The sequence below is a fragment of the Dama dama genome, chromosome 27, assembly GCF_033118175.1.
Source record: "Dama dama isolate Ldn47 chromosome 27, ASM3311817v1, whole genome shotgun sequence".
NCBI lineage: Eukaryota > Metazoa > Chordata > Mammalia > Artiodactyla > Cervidae > Dama > Dama dama.
In genome coordinates, this window is record NC_083707.1 from 34,061,805 (window position 1) to 34,076,975 (window position 15,171).

General features: G+C 45.8%; 1 protein-coding gene across 7 annotated transcripts in view; it reads left to right on the forward strand.

Moving 5' to 3' along the window:
* The window catches only part of TMEM241 (transmembrane protein 241), a 114,748-nt gene that overhangs the window by 42,314 nt on the left and 57,263 nt on the right, over positions 1 to 15,171 (forward strand). For all 7 annotated transcript variants that reach the window (XR_009690810.1, XR_009690811.1, XM_061131034.1 and 4 more), the window contains exons 5-10: positions 929 to 1,006; positions 4,451 to 4,476; positions 8,815 to 8,866; positions 11,286 to 11,334; positions 12,082 to 12,127; positions 13,900 to 13,935. Coding sequence is in view for 5 of the 7 variants with exons in the window: in XM_061131034.1 (XP_060987017.1) it covers positions 929 to 1,006; positions 4,451 to 4,476; positions 8,815 to 8,866; positions 11,286 to 11,334; positions 12,082 to 12,127; positions 13,900 to 13,935 (287 nt within the window). In the remaining 2 variants the exon portion in view is untranslated. The remainder of the gene's footprint in view (positions 1 to 928; positions 1,007 to 4,450; positions 4,477 to 8,814; positions 8,867 to 11,285; positions 11,335 to 12,081; positions 12,128 to 13,899; positions 13,936 to 15,171) is intronic.

Consider the following 15,171-nt stretch of genomic DNA (forward strand, 5'->3'; position numbering starts at 1 on the left):
TTAGTATGTATGCAGCTGTGCTGGGTCTTAGTTGCAGCGCTCAGCCTCCTCAATCTTTGTTGCGATATGCAGGATCCTTAGTTGTGCCATTTGGGATCTGATTCTCTGACCAGGGATTGAACCCAGGCCCCATGCATTGGGAGCACAGAATCTTAGCCACTGGACCACCAGGGAAGTCCTGCGGCTAGAGTTTTGAGGGTTTTCAATTTTCAATCTGCCACACCACTAAACTTCTGTAATCATCTCTGTCTCTTCTGCACCCAGTAGCCCAAGTTCCTATAAACATGCAGATGTAGTCATGTCACTTGGACTTTAAACTCTTCAGCATCTCCTATGGCCCTTGGGATGGTCCTGACTGCTTGATATGGTTACCTCCTCACCTTCCCCTCGCCCACCTTCCCCTTCCACACTATTTCCACCCCACTCAGATCCTCTGGGCTCTTGTGTGCTCTTCTGTCTCCAGCCTTCTCCCATCTTGTCTCTTTTTGCTGTGCTCGTTCTAGCTCATCATTCGGTTCCTGTTTAGACTTTGGGCTTCATTTCCTGCGAGAAGGCGTGCTCTGCCCACGCTGGGTTAGTTTTGCCTTTCTGTGCATCTGGTCAGAGCTCTCACCTCTAGAGAGACAGCCTATCTGTCACGTGTGCAGCTGTTCACGGGATGTGTCCCCTACACCTGGCACAGTCCCCGACACACAGTAGGTGCTTAATAAGTGGTGAGAAAACCCATAGGAAGGGAGTCCCTACACCTACCAAGCATCATGCCAGCAGCAAGAACGCTGATCCACGCAGAAGGGTTTTTGCTGGAGAGGAGTAGCTATGTGAATGCCAGCAGTTCCCACAGATCTTTTATTTTGAAGCAGACATCAAGAATTATGTAATTATGAGATCAAAGAAATATTTTCATGCTTATTCCTTTGTTTTCTTTCAGGCCATTCCTGTGTTTCTCACTTTGCATAATGCAGCCGAAGTTATCATCTGTGGGCACCAGAAGTGTTTTCGGAAAGAGGTAAATGATTACGCAAAAGGCTAGTTTCACTTCCCTTGCTTGAAATTTCAAAGACATGCTTTTTATGTACGGCCCAGGTTAGTGCCTGCCTTTTTCCTGCCATCTGTTTCCAGTCAAGGCTGCCTGACGGTGGTCATTAATTAATTTCAAGGACCACAGTTTTGACATCCCTTTCGGTTACCCAGCATACGCTTGTGGGTCTGAACAGAACTCACCTCCAGGCCAGTAATGAACCAGGAGCTGAGGGGGGGCTGAGGAAGAGATGCCTGTGGGCCTGGGGGCTGTGGGGGAGTGGGCATTACCCCACCGCATCCCAGCACCACGAGGAAATTGATGGCAAGCTTCCCATAGGGTGCTGGGAGCTTTAGCCCACCCCAGGGAAAACTTCTTTTCTTCCCCACCCCAGCTCTGCCTTCCGCCACCTGGCACAGCTTCTCTCACCTTCTGGGCCTCCATCTGTGCAATGGGGAGAGAAATGTCACCCACCCGAGTCGTAGGAGGACCCTATCAACTACCTGGTGCTCCCAACACTTTCTGGCACATAGTAGGTGCTTTGTACTCATGAGCTATGATTTTTAATCTTATGAGTGGTAGATTTTTTTTTTATATTGTAGTGGTTTTTGCCATACATTGACATGAATCAGCCATGGATGGTAGTTTTATTTTTTAATAATTTTATTTATTTATTTTTTTATCTTTGGCTGTGCTGGTCTTTGTTTCTGTTCAAGCTTTTCTCTAGTTGCAGTGCCCAGGCTTCTCACTGCGGTGACTTCTCCTGTGGCAGGGCACAGGCCCTAGGGCTTCAGTAGCTGTGGCTCCCAGGCTCTAGAGGACAGGATCATTAGTTGTGGAGTGTGGGCTCAGTTGCTCCACGTGATCTTCCCAGATCAGGGATTGAATCCCTGTCTCCTGCACTGACAGGCAGATTCTTTACTACTGAGCCTCCAGGGATGCCCTTTGGTGCTTTTAGTTTGGTACCTCTTTTGAGAGTTCCTTTTTTCTAATATCTGCCTGTTTCAGATGACTTCCATCAAAAATTTGGAACTCTTAAACTCAAGAGAGGCTAGTGGGTCATTCAGGCAACACACTTTTTATAGGCATGCCGGGAAGAGAGGTGGCCTTCCTGTGGCCAAGGCCACTCCACTCACTCCAAGGGACCAAGGGACTTTTCTGACACACAGATCTGATCATGTTCCCCGACATACAGCTCTTCAGGACTGCCCAGAACCTACCTGGAGGCACGCAAAGCCCTTCACCACCTGGGTCCCGTCCATCTGTCCGGCTTTAGAAATTCCAGCCATAGCCATACTTCTGTCTTTTCCTAGACCGTGTCTTGATGTTTTTCTCCTCTGATCTGTCAGGAAACCTCTTCTCGCACCCCCACCCCCATTCACTCTGTGAATATTTCTGCATCCCTGGGTGTGTGGCTGCCCTGCCAGGCCCTGGGTCTACAGTCATGAGCAAGAAGCGTAGTTTCTGCTCTTAAGGACATGACCGAGCCACTGACATTCACGTGGGCACACGCCGCTGCATTGGAAGCTCGGAGTCTTAACCGTTGGACCGCCAGGGAAGTCCTGAGCATCCCTTTCGTTCTCATCTTCATTTCTACTCTTCCTCCAAACTCTGGAGATGTTGGCTATGTTTAGCTCAGAATCTGTTGGTGACACGTTTTCCCAAGTTGGGGGCAGTTATCCAGGTGGCAGGCCAGGTCACCTCTGCGTGTCATCCTTCTGGGACCGAAGGGATTCGAATCTCCACCAGGGGGCAGGGGAGTCAAGGTCCGCTTTGCCTTTTGAACTGTTGAGGCGGGTTCCACGAAGATGAGAGAGAACATAGGAGAGGTGACAAAGGATCTAAAGACGGGAACCATGGCTCTGTTCACAGACGCCTCGTGTTCATTAAACCAGTACCAACCGGATGATTTAGTCACATGTGAAAACTTAAGAGAGCCTTCACAGCAAACCACACAATTCTATTGCCAGTGCTTTACCTTCTTAAAAAAAAAATTGAGATATACTTGAAAGATAAAATTATATTCATTTCAGGTATTCTGTATAATGATTCAGTGTGTATATTTCGAAATGATCACCACAGTGACTCCAGTTAACATCCGTCACCATGCATAGTTACAACATTTTTTTTTTCTTGTGATGAGAATTTTAAGATCTATTCTCTTAACAACTTCCAAAACATGCAGTAGACTGTTGTTAACTATAGGCACTGTGCTGTACATTATCACATCATCAGCACTTGCTCATTTTATAATAAATGGGAGTTCGTACCTTTTAAGTGTGTCACTTTTATAGTATTATTTATTTATTTCATTTTTAGCTGTGCTGGATCTTTCTTGCTCCACGACCTTTTCTCTAGTTGTGGAGAGCGAGGGCTACTCTCTAGTCACAGTGCACGGGCTTCTCATTGCAGTTCCTTCTCTTGTTGGGAAGCACAGATCCTGGGATTCGAGGGCTTCACTAGTTGCAGCTCCCAGGCTCTAAAGCACAGACTCAGTAGTTAGTTCCTCTCCTGTATGTTGGATCTTCCCAGATCAGGGGTTGAACTCCTGTATCCTGCACTGGCAGGAGATGGATTCTTTACCTCTGAGCCACCAGGGAAGCCCAGTGCTTCACTTTTAAATAATATGGTCGTACTTCACACTTTGAGCCGGAGGAAGGAAAAAACCCCAAAACTGTAGTTTGTCCTCAACTAGCAAAATAATCCTTCTGAAATGTACCTGGCCATTTTCCTTATCAAATGTAGAAAAATCTATGCTTCTCCCTGCTAGAGATTTCTTCCCAAGTGCCAAGGCCTAATTCCCTTAAAGTAATAAAAAAGGAAGTAATAAAGGTGGAGTCTGTGTTAAAATTTCTTTGTTTCTTCATTTCAGGGAGCTTTAAACGCCAAGTTCCGATTTCCCCAATCTGCCCTTTTTTCCTTCTCTCTAGGAGTGGAATCAAATGTCCCTGGTCCTTTTTTTTTCTGTTTCCTAATTTACACATCATACCAGAGAATTTATAGCGCTGCTCAGAGTCAGAGCTGGATTAATGAAAGGAAAATTTAAAGAGACAGAGTGGAATAGAAGTTGAACCAGAGCCTGATTTCTTTTCCTGCACAGGAAACATCGATTTCTGTCTCCTTTTTATGGCGCATGAGATATTTGAAGGCATGGGCTCGGTGGCATTGTGCTTTTTTGTGGGTAAACAGAGTTCTAATGGTGAGAGTGGTGAAACTACTCATCCAGAAGTGACTCACCTCTGGACCTCTGAGTCATCCTTCATTTGGTCCAAGCAGAAAAAGCCTCAATAAAAACTGAAGTGCAGCAACTTGTTAAGACCCCAATAAACTTACTCATAATTTATGTGCTTCTTGATCTAAATATTTTCTTTTAAGGAGAACAAAAAAAAATTTTTTTTAAGACTAATGCTAAGTCTTTTTATTTTCATACAGAAAACTTCTCCTGCAAAGATTTGTAGGTAAGTTTAAAAAAAAAAAAAAACCAACTCCACAAACCTCTAAAATAGAAGATTTAACCTGATTTTAAACTCTGATAAGAAACCGTCTGTTGATGATTCATTCTTGAGAGTTGACAGAGGAATTTCTTACAAACACTCAAATATCCCTGTTTCATGTCTTATTCAAAAATTTACTTCCTTTTTTTTCCCTGAAATATTTTATTTCTAAGGGGAAAACAACCCGTGCTAGGTTTCAACCACTGATGCCCAGAATTTCGCTGAGTTGCGCAATACTGATGAAGAATGAAAATGGAAAAATGGAAACGACTTAAAGTTTTAAAAATAAGGTTTGCAGTTTATTGAGTTTTTAAGAATTCCCACGGTGGAAAAAGGTGCATCCAGGGATCTGAGTTGTGGTTTTGGGCCACATGGCACCATGGCCGTGGACAGGCTGCACACCCCTCTGTTTCTCAATGTCCCCAGTTGAAACATGAGCAGTGACCCGCCTCCCCCACAACCCATCCCTGTGCCCCCTTTTGTGCAAATTCTGATCCGAGTGCCTCATTCTCTGATGACTTCCTGTCTCCTCCGCAGTAGCTGCGAAGCTCAGTCCTGTAGATAGAAAATCAGCAGAAATGCTTTGATGCATGGATTTGGGCCTTTTTGTTTCAGCTATTTCTGGGCTTTTATCCAATCTCCTTTTTTTTTTTTTTGGCCTGTATTACAGGCTGCTACTTGAAGAAGAAAAAAAACCCCACAGTCAGGACTCATCCTCTTGTTTAAGAGATTAGCAGGTGTTAAAGAGAGGCATTAAAACCCATTCATGCCATGCCTGGTGGAATCAGGTGTTGCTCAAGGGCAAGTTTGGTGGGAACCTGGGCTCTCCCACACCTGGCTGACCCCCTTCTCCCCTCAGTCCCAAGGGCCTGTTTGAGGGCTCTCACACTCATGGCCTGTGGATGGTGAAGTGTCCTATGTCTGAAGCAGGGGTCCCCAACCTCCAGCATTGAATGCCTGATGATCTGAGGTGGGACCGATGTAATAATAATAGCAATAAAGCGCACAGTAACTGTAATGTGCTAGAATCATCCCCAAACCATCCCCCTACCCTGGTCCATGGAAAAAAATTGTCTTCCATGAAACTGGCCCATTGTGCCAAAAAGGATGGGGACCGGAGCTCCAAAGCCTTCTGTCCACTGCAGGCAGACACTGAAGCCATGTGGGTCCTCCTCTCCCCACACCTGCAGCCTGTCTATTCATGTGCAGTTGCAGGAACCCTCGCTGTGAGCCTCCCTCCCATCGCCTTACCCTGGCCTCTGAGTTGCTCTGCAATTGGGTGCCAGGGAGTTTTCCTGAGGCCATTTGTGTGTGTGCCTTGAAAGTTGGCAAGACTGCAGGAGTGGGTGGGCTGGAGTGGAGAACCTCTGCCTGTCATCCTGCCCCTCCCAAGGCCCTGAGGCCCCAGCTCCGAGGCTTCCCCCGTGCCCGTCCTCCTGTTCCGGGCTGGGCTAGCCAGGCCAGTCTGTCAGGTACACGTGTGTGTCATGATAACATTGAGGACTCGGGGGGACGGTGTGTGGACAGAACTGATTAGCATCACTATTGCCAGTGTACTTAAGTTATGAAGAGCCTGTTGTCATGTATTACATATATATGTAAGTAATACAGAATTCAATATGTAAATAGAATATATGGCATCCCAGGTGCACAGTGGGTAAAGAATTTGCCTGCAATGCAAGCAGACGCAGGAGATGCGGGTTCAATCCCTGGGTCGGGAAATCTCCTGGAGGAGGGCATGGCAACCCATTCCAGTATTCTTACCTGGAGAATCCCCATGGACAGAGGATCCTGGTGGGTTACAGCCCACGGGGTCGCAAAGAGTTGGACACGACTGAAGCGACTGAGTACGCATAGAATATATATGGGTGTGAGATGTCCCACGATAAAATCCTGTAATGGTGAAAATGCTGTATTCACTGTCCCTGTTCATGTCCTTGATCCTTTGCTGTTTGCTGCCTGATGCAATGGTCAGAAGGGACCCAATCCTAAGTATGTTGCTGCCTCATAAATGGAAAGAAGGGAAAAGAGCATGTGATCATGTGGGTGTTGTGTTTTCTGCTGCCTTCCTTTAGGAAGAGAGAATGACTGGGACAAGATAGAGGGCAAGGTATGTTGGTATAGGAAACCCAAATACCATATAAAACCCATTTATTTCTAAGTCAAAAAATAACTCCAAATAGACTTTCTCATGAATGAGAAAATTTGAAAATACCTATGATTGGCAATGTTACTTTTTTGTGCAAGAATTTTTTAAAAAAAGCCTTTTATGATGGCAATTTCTAAATATATATAAAAAATAAAAAGAATAGTAAAATGAACTTCTGTAGACTCATCACTGAGATTCAACAATTTGCAACTGAAGCCTGCACCCAGCACCTCATTTCAGCAAATCCCAGGCTCTGTAGGATTTCATCCATAAATATTTTTGTATGTATAAGAGATTTTTTTTCTAATGAAATTTTTAATTATTATTACTATTTGGCTGTGCCAGTGACTTGCAGGATCTTACTTTCCTGACCAAGGATTGAACCTGGGCCCTTGGCAGTAAAAATGGTCAGAGTCATAACCACTGACCACCAAGGAATTCTCTTATTTGGGAAAAAAGTTTAAACTGGTAGAAAAGTTGCAGGCATATTACAATGAACTCCCATATACCTTTTATTTAGTGTCACTCATTGATAACAGTTTTTGTATTTGCTTTCTTTCTCTCTCCATATATATACACACACACACATATACACATGGTGGCCCAGCAGTAAAGCGCCTCAGCCGATGCAGGAGATGCGGGTTTGATCCCTGGGTCAGGAAAATCCTCTGGAAAAGGAAATGGCTACCCACTCCAGTATTCTTGCCTGGAGAATTCCATGGACAGAGGAGCTTGGCAGGCTACAGTCCATGGGATCGCAAAAGAGTTGGACACAAGTTAGTGATTAAACAACAACAACATATGTGTCACACAAAATATATATCAGAATATATATAATTATTCTTACTCATATTTTTTCTGGACCATTTGAGAATATGTTGCAGGGATTATGACTATACCCCTAAACACTTCAAAGTGTGTCTCCTAAAGATAATAATCTTTTGTGTAACCACAGTGCAATGATTATGTTTAGAAAATTAACATCTCATATAATACTGTTATGTAATATTGAGTCGATGTTCAAATTTGGTCAATTATCCTGTTATTTTCTTTTGTAGTATTCACCTCCCCCAAAGATGCCGTGTCTCTTCCTAACCTTTATTTTTTTTTATATAACCTTTAATCTGGAACAGTTCCTTGGTGTTTTATTGCCTTTCATTGCCTTCAGATTTTCGAATAGTATAAGCCCATTGTTTTGTGGACTGTCCCTGAGTTTGGGTTTGTCTCAGCGTTTGCCTGAGATTCAGTCTAGGTTGTGCGTACTAACACATGAGTGGCACTGTACCCTTCTCAGTACATCATATCAGGAGGCACATGATATTGATCTGTCCCACTACTGGAGATGTTAAGTTTGATTATTTGAGTGAGTTGTTAAGATTGTAATATGCTTTCCACAATGTTTTCTTATTGGTAAGCAGCAAAACTGTAGTCTGCTTGGCCACATTTCCCACTTCCCTAGTGGTTCAGATGTTAAAGAATCTGCCTGTAATGTGGGAGACTTGAGTTCAATCCCTGGGTTGGGAAGATCCCCTGGAGGAGGGCATGACAGCCCACTCCAGTGTGCTTGAGAATCCCTTGGACAGAGGAGCCTGGTCGGCTGTAGTCCCTCGGACAGAGGAGCTTGGTGGGCTGTAGTCCATGGGGTTGCAAAGAGGTGGACACGACTGAGCGACTGACACTTTCACTGGCCAGTTTTCCGCTAGTGTATTTGTTGGGATCGGTAGTTTTAAAAAATCTCCTTTTATGTACACTTTTTTTTTTTTTTACTCAACATGTGGCATGTGGGATCTTAGTTCCTCAACCGGCCATCCAACCCATGCTCCCTACATTGGAAGCACAGACTCTTAACCACTGGACCACCAGGGAAGTTCCTATATATACTGTTGTTCTTGAGTGAGCCTGCTGTGGTTTTATACATGTCCTGCAAATGCCTCTTTCTGGGAAGATGGCTCACTGAGCCCCAGAGAAGGAACTGTTTGGTGTCAGCAGAGCACGTAACTGAAAACTAGATGGATAATGTGGTGCTCAGAGGATGAACAGGGCAGCTGGGTGTGGTCTCTCGGGATCTCTGCCTCACCGGAGCTCCAATCCACCCTCTCCGGGACGCCCTTCATTTGAATAGTAAAGCTGTGTCTTTGACCTCCTCTCCACAGTGCCCTCTTCCTCCTGGCCGCCGCCGGGTGCCTGCCCTTCAATGACTCCCAGGTAAGTTCAGGTAGACTCACTTTGCCTTCAGGTGTCTCTGAAGCCTGCCTGGATGAGCAGAATTTCCGAGTCCTTCCTTTGAGAAGTGGCATGACCCCGGCCTGTGCAAAGACATGTAAAAGCGAACTTCCAGGCCGGGCCTAGGGGCTCCGTCGGCCAGGCCAGCACCTCCCCTCGGGTCTTTGCCTTCTGTCTGTGTGTGGCAGGGTGGCCCGCAGAGCTCAGACCTCTGGGTGCTGTGATGGGGGCAGTCCACCCTCTGTGCCAGCTTGGAGGACCTGCGAGCCCAAATGACCCACACACCGAGGCAAAATTGATTTTCCACTCTCATCCCAAGGGGGCTTCCCAATGGCTTAGCGGATAAAGAGTCTGCCTCCAATGCAGGAGACACAGGAGACGTGGGTTTGATCCTTTGGTTAAAATGATCCCCTTGAGGAGGCAATGGCAGCCTATTCCAGTATTCTTGCCTGGAAAAATCCCTTGGGCAGAGGAGCTTGATGAGCTATTGTCCATGGGGTCGCTAAGAGTCGGACATGACTGACCAACTACCATTTTCACTTTCACATCCCAAGGGCCTCATCTACACAGTGATTTTCACTCTGTTTTCCTGAGTTTTTCTTTCTTAGGCACTGAGGACCCACCCCCACCTCCAGGAGTCATCTCTTGCCTGGGTCTTTTTTCCCTTCTTTCCTTCCCCAGCATTGATTAAATCCCCAACAAGTGTCAGGCACCAAGCCAGGCTCTGGGGGCACAAAGAGAAATTGCCTTCGTCCGGGCAGAAGCTGGAGTCTAGTCAGAGCAAAGAGGAGGGGGCAGACGATGAACAGATAATTATAACCCGGGAAGGCCAGGGCTCTGTCCGGGGCGGGGTGGGATCCTGCCAGGCGCCTGGGAAGACTTGGAGGCTCAGAGGAGGAAGAGCTGATGATTATATTGAGCTTGCTGGGTGCCAGGCTCTGGGCCAATGCTTTAGTGCCTTATTTTATTTAATCTCACAACAATTCCACAAGGGTAGCGGCTATTATTGTCTCTATTTTGTAGTTAAAGAATAGTGAGGCCCAAAAGGTCACCAGCTAACAAGTAAGCGGAGATTTTAGAATTTAACCCAGATCTTTCTGATGCTGGAGCCAGGCTCTGTTTACTGGACCTAAATCTTTCTTTATTTGGCTCTTCTTCATGGCAGCGCACGGGGCTTCTCTGTGGTTGTGGCTCATGGAGTTCTCTCTCTAGTTATGGTGTGGGCTCTAGCAGCTTAGTAGCTTGAGTTTAGTGGCCCCGTGGCATGTGGGATCTTAGTTCCCTGACCAGAGATCGAGCCCACATCCCCTGCATGGGGAGGTAGATTCTTAACCACTGGCCACCAGGCAAGTCCCTGGACCTAAATCTTGAAGGGTGAGGAGGAGTGAGCCAGGAGAAGAAGGCAGGGGCGGACAGAGTCGTGGAGGTCTCCTAAGTGCTCTGTGACTCAGCCTCATGGTGCCCCTGGGCTAATTCCTGCCCTCTTGGAATTGACCATCTCATGGAGGGTGAAGACAGAGGCAGATCATAAGCTAAATGAAATGTGTCAGGTGAGATAAATGAAAAAATAAGGAAGGGAAGGAGAGGAGGGAGTGCCCCTTGGCCAAGTTGGCTGGGGAAGTGCAAGTTCTCTTTCTCTGAAGAGGGGATGGGCAGTGGATGGGACTGGTTGGGTTGACAGGGGCTTGTCATGGGGGTTCTTGGGTGCCTTGTGTTCGGATTTCATCCTGAAGCCACCGGGGGACTGTTGGATGATTTTAAGCAATAGGTGACACCATCTGATCTGCCTTTTTTTAAAGACAATGATTCTTTTATTTATTTATGTTTGGCTCTGCTGGGTTTTTGTTGCTGCCTGGGCCTGCCCTTGTTGTGGAGAGCAGGGGCTACTCTCTATTTGTGATGCGTGGGCTTCTCACTACCATGGCTTCTTTGTAGTGGAGCACGGCTTAGGGTGCCCAGGGGCTTCAGTAGTTTCGACACATCTTCTCAGTAGTTGCAGCTCTTGAGCTCTAGAGCACAGGCTTAATAGTTATGCATAGGGGCTTAGTTGCTCTGTGGCATGTGGGATCTTCCCAGACCAGGTATCGAACCTGCGTCTCCTGCAGTGCCAGGCAGATTTTTTTTTTTAATCACTCAGTCACTGGGGAAGCCCCTTGGATCTGCCTTTTAAAGATGTGGTGCTCGGGTGTGTTGGGGGTAGGGAAAGAGATGCTGGAGGCAGAGAGCCCTTTTAGGAAGATGTCGCGTAGGCCAACTGGGTGAGGAATAAGGAGGAGCTGGCCCAAGGTCCCAGAGTCCTGTCTGGCACCGTGCCTGGCGCTGTGTGTTGGCATTTAAAATTGCCACGCTGGATCCTGTTTGTCTTACAGCCTTTTCTTTTTTTTAAAACCCTGTGTTACAGTTTGATCCAGATGGATATTTCTGGGCTATGATTCACTTACTCTGTATAGGTAAGTTTTTAAAGAATTCTTACTTAAACAATTGAGACTTATTATTTAGACCTCATCATGTATCCACTTTTTAGTGATCCCAGACAATAGGAAGATTAAATCCAAGATGTCAAGGTTAAAATTAAATGGACATTTTTTTCTGGTTTGATTTTCCTATTTTGGAGTTTTCCCAAAATGGTTCCAGTCCCCATAGAGTCTCCTCTTTCTCATGAAAAAATGTTAACTAACGCACCAGGGCCTAGGTTCCATTTGCCCAGATCCACTTGTGCAGTGCTAGCTGGTCTTCTTTAAAAAATGGTGGGAAGAATTCCATATCCAGAAGTTTTTGTCCATAAAAACTCTCTTTCAGCAGTACGCTTAAAAAAAAAAAATAGTGGGTGAAGTAAAAGGACCGTCTACTTTATTTCAAACCAGTGTTTCCTCTCTTAGAGGGAAAGCAGTGCCCTGACTTTGTGACACACACAGTTCAGAAATCCAGTGATGTTTCTCATGGCACCCTCAGAGGAAACACAGCCTCCTGTTGACTGTGTCCTTCTGTGGACCATGAGCCTCACTGGCCCAGCCCTTTTTATGAACTGCATCATCTGGGGGATTATCAGATGTGCATCCTTAAAGTCCTCTAGAGTGCCGTGGGTCACCCTCTGTGGGCTGCGGGGGACCCTTGCGGGGAAGAGGGGCCCTTCTCCCCAAGGAGTTCGTGTCCTCTGCAGAATTCCCTGTCAGTGATTCCTGTTGCTTCTTCTCCAGGGGCTTATAAGATACTACAGAAATCCCAGAAGCCCAACAAGTTAAGGTAAACGTTTAAAAAAATACATGTATTATTTTGTATGGAGCTTCCCTGGTGGCTCAAATGGTAAAGAATCTGCCTGCAACGCAGGAGACCCAGGTTCGATCCCTGGATTGGGAAGATCCCCTGGGGAAGGGAATGGCCAGTATTCTTGCCTGGAGAATCCCATGGACAGAGGAGCCTGGCGGGCTACAGTCCATAGGGTTGCAGAATTGGACATGACTGAGTGACTTGCACACATATATTTTATAATTAATTAAAAAATTTTGTTTGCAATGGAACTTGGTTACTACTCACCAGCTTTCTCTAGTTTCGGCAAGCAGGGACTATTCATTGCAGTGCACGGGCTTCTCATTGCCGTGGCTGCTCGTGTTGAGGAGCATGGGCTGTAGGCACACGGGCTTCAGTAGTTGCAGCGCTCGGGCTCAGTAGTTGTGGCCTAAGGGCTTAGTTGCTCTGTGGCATGTAGAATCTTCCAAGACCAGGGACTGAACCCATGTCCGCTGCTGTGGCAGGCAAATTCTTATTCACTCTGCCACCAGGGAACTTTTGAAGTCTGGTAAGTCAATGTTTCACTAAAGTAAAGGGGGAGACTCATGGGGTTGTGAGCTTCTTCCATCAGAGAGACTCTTGAGAGTCCAGGGTGTGGGGAGGGCAGCAGTCTGGGTCCTCCAGGAGCTGAAATGTGCCAGCTGCCAGCCATGTGTGAAGAGCCTGGAAGTCTCTCCTCTTCCCTCAGGGCAGCCATTTAGATGACATTTTGACAAAAATTATGTGACTGGCCTCCTTGGGCCCCAGTTCATTTCTTGCAGCTCAGAAGCACAAGTCTTTTTTCTTGTTTCTCCAGCCCCTTCCAAACTAGACCCAGAAGTCCCTCCCATCTCTAGCTCTGTTCTGAGGTAAAATGAAGCCTTTGTTGAAGGCAGTCAGGGGCGCAGTTGCTGAATGTAAATGAAAAAGATGAGAATTCAGGCCTCGGTCAGGCTGGAGCTGCCAGGTCAAAGCCCCCTAGTGATCAGCTGGGTTTTGGGGCCAGGTGAGGCCCACAGAGAAAGGTCTGAAGGGACTGACTCCTGGGAGAAGGCAGTATATACTCTGACGGTGTGTGATGGGTCCTAAGGCATCATATTTTCTTTGAATAAAGTGTTTTTGCAGCAAGAAGTTGGTAGAGTTGTTAAGATAATATACAGGATACCCAGTTAAATTTGAATTTCAGTGAATGATTTTTTTAGTTGAAGTATGTTTCATGCAATATTTGGAACACATTTATACTAAAGCATTATTCTTTACCCGAAATTCAGATTTATTTGGGTGTGCTGTATTTTTACTTGTCAAATATGGTAGCCTTAGAAGCCAGTCCAATGGCCTGAGAGAGCTGACACTCCTTTTATTTTTTATTTTTTGGCCAAGCCTGGTGGCATGTGGGATCTTAGTTCCCTGACAAGGGATCAAACCCTCGCCCCCTGCACTGGAAGGGTGGAGTCTTAACCACTGGACCACCACAGAAGTCCCAACACAGCTTTTAAAACTGCACATGTACCCAAAGGAAATAATAGACCAAAGTGAAAATGCATGTGATGGTACTAACTTAGGAAATGGTTTTCGAAATTGAACCAGGAATTGGTTTTGAATATGAAGTACACTTTGTGTTGTTTCTTGATAATTTATAAATGTAACTTGTACATAGGTATAATTTATTAATAGAGGAAAATTATTATTCTGTATATGTAAAACATCTATTATTTCATCTTTTATCTTTTTTTTTTCTTATTCCTTAGTGACATTGACCAGCAGTACTTAAACTATCTATTCAGGTAAAATATAATTTAAAATTTCAAAAAATAATTCATATTCTTCTAGAACTAATAGATTTTTATTTTCAATAATATCTTGATTAGGGAGATCTGAGCCAGTGTGCCTGCCATCAAGGCAACCTAAATAATTGGGGAGATGATCAGAATTGAGGAAACTAAATAGTAGTCCTATCCTCAGGCCAGACTAGCAGGGCTTCCACCCAGCCCAGACTTCAGAGGTCTATGCCTCTCCCTAGGGATTTTGGAGTCTGTAAGACTAATAAGAACCCACACCTTTTCTTCTAAACTGGGCCCTGAAATTTCCTACCCAAGTGGATTCCAAAGTTTGTCTTTTTAACTCATTCCCAGACCCAGTGGATGTCCAAGGAAAGGATTTTAGTGGGAAGGTTGTGGGTGGAGGATGGACTTGCAGGCTGAGATGTCCACACACAACACACATGTCTGAGGTCCTTTGGGTGCAGGATGGAGCCTGGTTTGGGGAGACAAGAGGGTGCTTTGGGGGTCGGGAGCCAGAGGCTGGACTTTCCCCACACCACCACCTTCTGACCTGAAGCTCCAGGGACTCAGAATTCTGCTTTAATCTGGACTTCCAGGTTGTTTTGAAGGTGTTTTTGTTAAGGTAGGATGAAGTTTGAGGCATGGTTTATGACATTTAAGTGTAATATTGAATAGATTACACTTAAATGTTATAAATCAAGCATAACACTGAGTATATGGGCTTTCTTGGTAGCTCAGTGGTAGAGAATCTGCCTGCACTGCAGGAGCTGTAGGAGACCAGGGTTCAATTCCTGGGTTGGGAAGATTCCCTGGAAAAGGAAATGGCTACCCACTCCAGTATTCTTTCGTGGAGAATCCCATGGACAGAGGAGCCTGGTGGCTACAGTCCATGGGGTCACAGAGTTGGACAAGACTAAAGTGACTTAGCATGCATGCATGCATTGAATATGTGCATCCTTTTGTACCCTTGCCCCAAAACAGGCATAGAATAGGGTTTAGCCACTCAGTAGAATAGCCTGGGAGCATTCTTGAATCCTGAGAGCCCCCGGGGCACCCTGCGGGACCTAATTGAGAAACAGCGAGGTTTGTGTCCGAAGCTCAAGTTTGCCTAATGCAATGGCATTCTGTCCAGAGGACTGAGTTCACGGAGGTGCCTTTCAACATTTGGTGGTTTAGTCGCTAAGTCGTGTCCTACTCTTGCAATCCCATGGACTGTAATCCACTACGCTCCTCTGTCCA